This window comes from Salvelinus fontinalis, unplaced genomic scaffold (genome assembly GCF_029448725.1).
Source record: "Salvelinus fontinalis isolate EN_2023a unplaced genomic scaffold, ASM2944872v1 scaffold_0374, whole genome shotgun sequence".
In the NCBI taxonomy this organism is placed as follows: Eukaryota; Metazoa; Chordata; class Actinopteri; order Salmoniformes; family Salmonidae; genus Salvelinus; species Salvelinus fontinalis.
The window spans coordinates 140,571-148,687 of NW_026600583.1; the positions used below are offsets into that span (position 1 = coordinate 140,571).

The 8,117-nt window shown below is 43.2% G+C and overlaps 2 protein-coding genes across 6 annotated transcripts in view; one reads left to right on the forward strand and one right to left on the reverse strand.

Moving 5' to 3' along the window:
* Positions 1-325: 325 nt before the first annotated feature.
* On the reverse strand, positions 326-6,132 carry rbb4l (retinoblastoma binding protein 4, like). Of its 2 annotated transcripts, none has more exons than XM_055913734.1 (12): positions 5,965-6,132; positions 5,437-5,581; positions 4,980-5,128; positions 4,560-4,733; positions 4,228-4,343; positions 3,880-4,040; positions 2,429-2,555; positions 2,137-2,214; positions 1,751-1,830; positions 1,541-1,598; positions 1,116-1,226; positions 326-918 (listed from the first exon to the last, which is right to left on the reverse strand). In XM_055913734.1, exons 1-12 carry the CDS (start codon positions 5,978-5,980, stop codon positions 850-852), a joined length of 1,284 nt encoding a protein of 427 aa, XP_055769709.1. In that variant the 5' UTR covers positions 5,981-6,132; the 3' UTR covers positions 326-849. The 2 variants fall into 2 exon arrangements, with proteins under 2 accessions (XP_055769709.1, XP_055769710.1); XM_055913735.1 differs by having other exon boundaries at positions 1,751-1,827; positions 5,965-6,131.
* A 73-nt stretch (positions 6,133-6,205) lies between these two features.
* LOC129845808 (U2 small nuclear ribonucleoprotein auxiliary factor 35 kDa subunit-related protein 2-like) overlaps positions 6,206-8,117 on the forward strand; it is a 5,854-nt gene continuing 3,942 nt past the window's right edge. Inside the window, exons 1-5 of one of the 4 annotated variants that reach the window (XM_055913727.1) lie at positions 6,206-6,454; positions 6,673-6,761; positions 6,911-6,983; positions 7,485-7,593; positions 7,740-7,826. In XM_055913727.1, the coding sequence (XP_055769702.1) occupies positions 6,411-6,454; positions 6,673-6,761; positions 6,911-6,983; positions 7,485-7,593; positions 7,740-7,826 (402 nt within the window). In that variant the 5' untranslated portion in view covers positions 6,206-6,410. Of the gene's footprint in view, positions 6,455-6,672; positions 6,762-6,910; positions 6,984-7,484; positions 7,594-7,739; positions 8,090-8,117 lie in introns of those variants that run through there. The other 3 variants (XM_055913730.1, XM_055913728.1, XM_055913729.1) reach the window with 3 other exon arrangements.

Genomic DNA, 8,117 nt, shown 5'->3' on the forward strand with positions numbered 1-8,117 from the left:
TTCCCAGACTCCTTGCTCTGGCCAAACACTATGCCCACAGACGTTAGTTTTCCCTTACGCCACAATGAGTCTGTCAGTAACTCCCACTTCCAGAATCAGACCCATTCTAACCGTTCTGATTGGTCCAACCCATCGGTTCCTGGAACCAGAATACACACGAGTAAATTGGCGTTTTGAAAAGTCGTCATTGGCTTTGATACTCGAATGATCCAATCGTCAACTTTGACATTGCCAGAAGCGATGTCAGTCTCTGACGTATGTAGCGAATAATTCAGTTGGAGTTAGATATTCTTAGGTGATAGAAAAAAATAATTAACGCACTTAATTTAAAAGTTACAAAAAGTACTTTATTGCAATTTCTGCACAAAACAAAAATCCAAGTTTGAAAATGATTTAGTCACTTGCCTCAGTCAAAGCAGAAACAATGCCAAAGGAAATCCTTATTTAGACAGGTGGAAAAGAACCCCTGCTTTACCAAGTGCATTTGTTGAACTGTCCACCTGCATGGTTCAGTGGCATCACACAGATGAGATTATCCTTTTATAAACAACTTCTATACACTTTGGGCCAGTTTCCTGGACAAAGAGTGCCTAGTCTTGGACTAAGAAGCACATCCAATTGTGAATATCCATTGAACATGCTTTTAAGTTAAGGACTACGCTTAATCTGTGTTCAGGAAACTAGCCCTTTGTACCTGTAAGGGCTGCTTGATCAAAATATCAGAAGAAAGCTTGTATATGGGAAACAGAATGTCTGTCAGGTAGAGATGGAGGCTACAATGTGAAATACTGTACAAGAGGAGATGCACCAGGGGGTGGTTGGTGGGTTGGGGTGGGGTGGAGTAGGCGGTTACGACCCTTGACCCTCCAGCTCTGAAGCAGGGGTGTCAGGCTCCTCATCATTATAGATGTTCTCAGCCTAGAGAAGGAAATTGTTACATCAGTTCACAGTTAAAGGATTTACAATTACTTTAACTGGTTAATAGGATCAACACAGACTTATTATTGAATTCACTTTCAACAACAAAATGTAGACAAAAGTTAGAAAACCACCAGGGTTAAGTTTGGTGAAAGTGCGGAAGCAAACGTACTTTATTTCGACGACCGTGTACTCACCATTTGCCAAACCTGCATGATGTTGTCCTCGGAGACGGAGCAGATGACCCATGGCTCGTTGGGGTTCCATGTGAAATCAGAAATCTTCGCTGTGTGTCCTCCATGGATGAACTGACAAGATAAAACAAGTCCGCAGGATGAGTAAAATGCCAAAATATAACCTCCCTATAGGCCACCTGTCCATTGGCTACTCTCCGATTTCTGTTTATTTAAACTTAGGGGTGGGGTTGCAAGACTCAACTTTCCCAAAAATGTTCCGGGTTGCAAGACTCAACTTTCCCAAAAATGTTCCGGTTTTCCAGAAATCCCAAAAGAATCTGAAAGAATAGGCTGGAAATCCAGGGAATTTTTGGGAAGGTTGACAGATTTTTGCAACCCTACTAAGGAGATAAAGGTCATCATTGTGGATGATGTGTCTCACTCACCAGGAGTTCTGGAGGTCCGTCCTCTGCATCTTCAGCAGACTGTTCCTCTCCGATTTTACTGGGGACCGACAAGACAACCATTTCAACTACATCATCCTCCTATCAGACCAGTGTTGATGAACCCCCCCCCCCCCCTCAGGGCAATTCAGCGGAGCAAACTAACCAAAAAGGCTAGTCCAGTTAACATGCTCTGCATTCGTCGGTCTTTACCTGAGATCCCATACGTTGAGCCTTCTATCTGTGCCGCTGGAAGCCAGAATGGTTTCGTTGTGAGGGGACCATTGCACCTGCCAAAGAAGTCAGTAAAGCACTGTCAGTGCAATAAACTCCAGCTCAGCACAACGGCTACGAGGGACACCAACACTTGAAAAAGAGATGTAAATCAATGCGACTACCCTGGTTGAATGGGACACCAACAAAGCCTGGTAGCTTATCCAGACTCAAAGCCTGGTAGCTTATCCAGACTCAAAGCCTGGTAGCTTATCCAGACTCAAAGCCTGGTAGCTTATCCAGACTCAAAGCCTGGTAGCTTATCCAGACTCCCAATTCTATTGGTTCAGAGGGATTGAGATTGTTTACTATTTATGGAGTATTACCTGGAAGATTTCATCCTTGTGCGATTCGAAAGAGTGAAGCTTCAGTTTGAGGTTACGCAGATCCCAGAGAGCAACAGTCTGAGTTACAAAAGGAGAAAGAAAACATTTAACAACGGTAAATATATTAAAACATTCTTGGACTACTGTCCAGTATGATATACACTTCTTGGTCATGTGATTTGTGACCTGACCACTTCGTTTCCACCATTGTGCACAACACTCAAGCACTTGATGTGAGACAGTGGACGGACAATTTTTTGTTGTTGATGAAAACAAAAAAAAAGGTACAGACCTTGTCTGCAGAGCCGGTGGCTAGGATGAACTCGCTGTAGGGGTTGAAGGACAGACAGTTGACCTCTGCAGTGTGGGCATCCACTGCATGGCTGGGCTTGGATGTGTTGTTGGACCGTGTGTCCCAGCTGAGACAGAGAGATGTCAAAGGTTAATGACATGGGTACCCAAACTTTTTCCACTCGCCCCCCCCCTTCCAGCATTGGGGAACATGCCACGTATATATACACTGCTCAAAAAAATAAAGGGAACACTTAAACAACACAATGTAACTCCAAGTCAATCCCACTTCTGTGAAATCAAACTGTCCACTTAGGGAGCAACACTGATTGACAATAAATTTCACATGCTGTTGTGCAAATGGAATAGACAAAAGGTGGCAATTAGCAAGACACCCCCAAAAAAGGAGTGATTCTGCAGGTGGTGACCACAGACCACTTCTCAGTTCCTATGCTTCCTGGCTGATGTTTTGGTCACTTTTGAATGCTGGCGGTGCTCTCACTCTAGTGGTAGCATGAGACGGAGTCTACAACCCACACAAGTGGCTCAGGTAGTGCAGTTCATCCAGGATGGCACATCAATGCGAGCTGTGGCAAAAAGGTTTGCTGTGTCTGTCAGCGTAGTGTCCAGAGCATGGAGGCGCTACCAGGAGACAGGCCAGTACATCAGGAGACGTGGAGGAGGCCGTAGGAGGGCAACAACCCAGCAGCAGGACCGCTACCTCCGCCTTTGTGCAAGGAGGTGCACTGCCAGCGCCCTGCAAAATGACCTCCAGCAGGCCACAAATGTGCGCATATATATATATATATATATATATATATATATATATATATATATATATATATATATATATATATATATATATATATATATATATATATATATATATATATATATATAGGCACAATATATATATATATATATATATATATATATATAGGCACAAGGACTGTTCATGACACCAACTGTTCATACCCCTCTTGTTGGTGAAGATTTAAAGCGTATTTTGTCATGGGGTGCAATTAACATTTTGCCATGTCTAATGTGTATTCATGTGAAATGACAACAATATCTATGGGCTAAAAAACATTAGCTGACATGGGCTAGTTGATCTGGACATTTCTGACAAGTTATAAATAGCTCTAAGGTATGCAATGACTGGAATACTGATTTCAAAATTGCACATTTTAGTATTACAACTTTCAAGAGTAAGTTTAAAGCCATTCTGAGTTCCTTATAAAAACTGAATTAAGGGACAGACAGTTAAAAGAATCAGAGCCATCCAGTTTTCAATTCAAATAACTTTTCCTTAGAGATCTTCTTGTGTGGAAAGGCTACACACTTTACATAAAGACACTGGATGTAATGATTAGTTACAGCTTGAAAGTATCAGATTGTGTGAAAATACATTGAGAGCAAAAAAATTATAAAAAAAAGAGAACGCTCACTTACATCATCAGTTTCTGGTCATCGGCCACAGAGCCAAACAGTGATTCGTGGAGCAGGTGCCAGGACACGTCCTCCACCACTGCAGTGTGACCGGTGAAGATTGTCTTCGCATCCACTATCTTCCCCTCCTTAGGACCAGCACCGATGTCCCACAGGCAGATCGTCTGGAGATTAAACATTTCAGTGCACTTCTTATTAACAATATATAGTAGTTTGTCTAGATCTAATGCGTTTGCTTAATAACAATGCAAAAACGCTTTCATTTTCAGTGAAAGCCACAATGTAGCTTGAAATGATTAAAATGCACAGGGGAAAATGGTGCGCTGACGGAGTGTAGAGAGAGACACTTACGTGGTCATCAGAAGCACTGAGCAGGTTGCCACTGAGGTTGGGGTTCCAGGACAGGCCGTAGCCCTCCTTCTGGTGGCCCCGCAAGCGCAGGTCTGGGCTGCACTCACCACTGGGGTCTATGAGAGGGAGAGACAAGATGGTAGAAAAATGTTATAAGACCAGAAAAGGGCCAAATTATTATCAAGTTACTACTTTCAGGAACCTGATTTATTTTTTCCTGGTTGGATGGAACCATTCCAAAAGTGCAGACTCAAACATTTGAGTCACTTCCAATAGCATTTTGATTTGTTTTTAAGAGCAGTGATTTATTTACCAGATGTGTATTGTCTCACCTGGTTTGGAAGGGTGCTTGGTGTAGTCAAAGACCAGTACGTCTGAGGTGGGGGTCTTGGTAGCGATGATGCAGGGGTTCTGAGGCATGTACCTGGCCCGGTTCACTTCACCCTCGTGGTTTATCTTGATCTCAATCTCTATCTTTCCACTCACTGATCCAAAACCTCCAAATTCTGAGGAAGAAATACTGCATGTTCAGCATATTTTCTCAAGAGATAAAATGTTCACTGTGCCGGTAACATCTTGACTTACAAATATGCACATCAGGCCAGATTCCCAGACACAAAAAACACCCAATGGAAAATGTCTATTAAAATTATTTTTAAATCCAGCGCTAGGCTTAATCTTTGTCCGGGAGACCATCCTCAAATGTAGATCATTTTTGGGGGAGAGAAGAGACCATACTACGACGAACATACCTGCTCCTTTTTCACTGTCGTAGTGGGAAGCATCAAACTGGGCGTCATCGTTGGGGACCTGTACGCTGGCGATCACCAGGTGATTCTGCTCATCTGACGTGTGAGTTCCCAGTACCAGCCTGTGAACCGCATAGTCCTTTCCATCCGGCCTGCACAGAGAGACAGACACATTAAATACTGCCATTGTGTGTGTGTCTGAAATGGCACACTATTCCCTAGAGTGCACTACTTTTGACAAGAGACCTATATAGTCAAAAGAAGTGCACTGCTATTTCAGAAGCAGACACCACATGGCAAAATAACATGCTTTTCTAGACTGAACTAGAATGGCTGACAAGGAAGGACAGGTTGGTAGAGAGAATACCACAATATTCAGTATATTAGGTAGGTCAGCACACCGTTTATGTTGAGTGCAACAAGAGGAACAGAAATGGTGACGTAGCATTGGCTACTGTACCTGTTGACGTCAGGTAGCCACTGCACAGTGAGACTGGGCCACTCCAGCGCGTGGGTCATCACCAGGTCATAGAGGAAAGGAGTATTCTTCTTCCAGATTTTGTATTCTTCATTGATCACCCGCTCCTCAACTGCATCGTCGTACACTAGAACAGTGAAAGAAGCAACACTTACACAAGACTACAGTGGACTGACCGGAGTTACTACCAAGGCTAGCGTAACGTTGGGATTTACTGCATTCCTGTACCCTCGGGCCAGTTGTCCCTCATTTGCATGTTACACAAGCAAGCGGGCGGGCTGTCAATGTTGAGCTAGATAGCTAACCATTTATTTAGCAACATAGCTAACTAATAGTTTATCTAAATTCTCAATTTATGGAGCACAGATAGTAAACCCAGGCCGAAAGTATGCAGCCTGTGCTGGTTAGCATAGCTAGCTAACAGACCGCACTTTTCATTTGGCTAACGTTATGCATCCAGCCGCGCACACAAAGCATGCATGAAATGAACCGAGCCCATCAAATCCTTACCTTCTTTATCCGCCATGTTTGGGTTTTGGGTGCTCCTGCAATTGAAGGTCACCCGTGGGTTTGCCCGAAAGCAAGGTAACTAGGTAGCTATTCTATATTATTCGCAAAAGGCCAAAACACAGCGGAATTTGTTGACCACTCAAAATCCCTCTTTCTTTTATGCGCGCATCCGAGGATGGAGAGCACAGCGCATGTGTTCTCACAAAAACGTAGTAACGGCGCGTGCGCAGATATGACCAGGAAGTGATTTATCATCGAACAATCTAAAAAGTAATGCGTGCGCTGAACATTTTCGAAGACAAATGTAAACGTTTATGGCGACAGTACAACGGAACAATTCATACGGTGCAAGTCATATTCGTTTCAAACGATTTTGACAAACATTTCAAACGAAGAGGGACATTTTCAACTTTGACCCCTGACGAATTGAATGAGTTTTCTGCAAAATGGCAGCATCAATACCTTCTGCGGTGTCCGCACCCTCATTGGGGTATGTTAAGATAATTGGCGTTACTCTGATGTTGTTATGTCATGTAAACTTAATTGAAATGCATGGTGGTGCCAAAAAATCACACCGTAGTGCTGTAAGTTAGCTAGTTACGGTAGTCAAGAAGATAACTAACGTTAGCAAGCTCGCAGTGACTGTGTTGACAAACACTGAATAGATAGTACCTTAGACAGCCCATGTCTTGTTATATTTCCCCACAGTCAAAAACGCAGGGCATCTTTGAAGAAGAAAGAAAGAAGAAAACGAAAACGCCAAGCCCTCGCCAAAGCCCAAATCAGAGAATCTGGTGGTATGTTACAGTGGTTATATTTGAAAATCCTACATGATATTCTCTACTACCAGCCAGTTGTTTATCAGCATAATTCCCGACGGGGACAATGTATTCTGAATGTCTAACCATCCACTGACGAGCTCTAATTCATCTCCCTAAACACTTAGAAAATGGAGATGATTCTCCACCAGAACAAGATGATGATGATGATGAAGAGGAAAGGAAGGCTGAGGAAGAAAGGTAGCAAATATTTATAGTTATAAGTTGATAAGCAATGGCAATATTGTTCCATGTGTCCTGTATTCAAAAAATTGGCAGACTCCAATCACCCAAGTCACAGACTGTTCTCTCTGCTACCGCACGGCAAGCGGTAGTGGAGCGCCAAGTCTAGGACCAAAAGGCTCCTTAATTAACACCTTCTACCCCCAAGCCGTAAGACTGCTGAACAACTAATCAAATGCCCCCCCTGTTTTTACACTGCTGCTACTCACTGTTTATTATCCATGCATAGTCACTTTACAAATTACCTGGACTAACCTGTACCCCCACACATTGACTCGGTACTGGTACCCCCTGTATATAGCCTCGTTATGTAAATCTATTGTGTTACGTAGATTATTTTTTTTTTTTACAATTATTGTACTGCATTGTTGGTTAAGGGCTTGTATGTAAGCATTTCACTGTAAGCTCTACACCTGTTGTATTCGGCGCATGTGACAAATACAATTTGATTTGATTCAGACGGCGACAAGACCAGGAGTGGCTGGAGAGGGAGAGGCTTGCCCAGCAGGAATTCAGACTCCGGTGGGAGAGGGAAGAAGCTGCAAGGAAGAGACAGGAGGAAGAGGAGGTACAGAACTGTCACAATGTAGAATGGCACCCTATTCCCTAAGTTTAACCAGAACTCGGGCCAAAAGAAGTGCACTATAAAGGGAATAGGGTGCCCCCCCCATGCTTCACTGAAATAATGTCTGTAACCGCTTTCCATGTCTGCAGGCGAGGATAAAGCAGGAATGGGAGGCCCAGCAGAGGAGAGAGGAAGAGGAGAAGGAGCAGAAGCAACTGGAGAAGAGAGACAGAGAGGTGAAACGTGCACCAGGACGATAAACGCACAATGGAAGAGCTTACATATCCTCTTCCTTTTGTATTTTGGTCACACAATGGTTTTAACGTTTTAAGAAATATTACACAGTAATGTGTCTTTTGTGTGTGAAAGAAGTGTTTTGCCTCAGACATCCACTTGTATCCATGTATTTTTCCTTAACTGTGATACACGCAAAGACCTTAACTAAGATACACACAAAGAGGGATACTCCTACAGGTCTGTGCTGCCATGGGACAAGGATGTATCTTTTATCTCTGGATTTGTTTCCT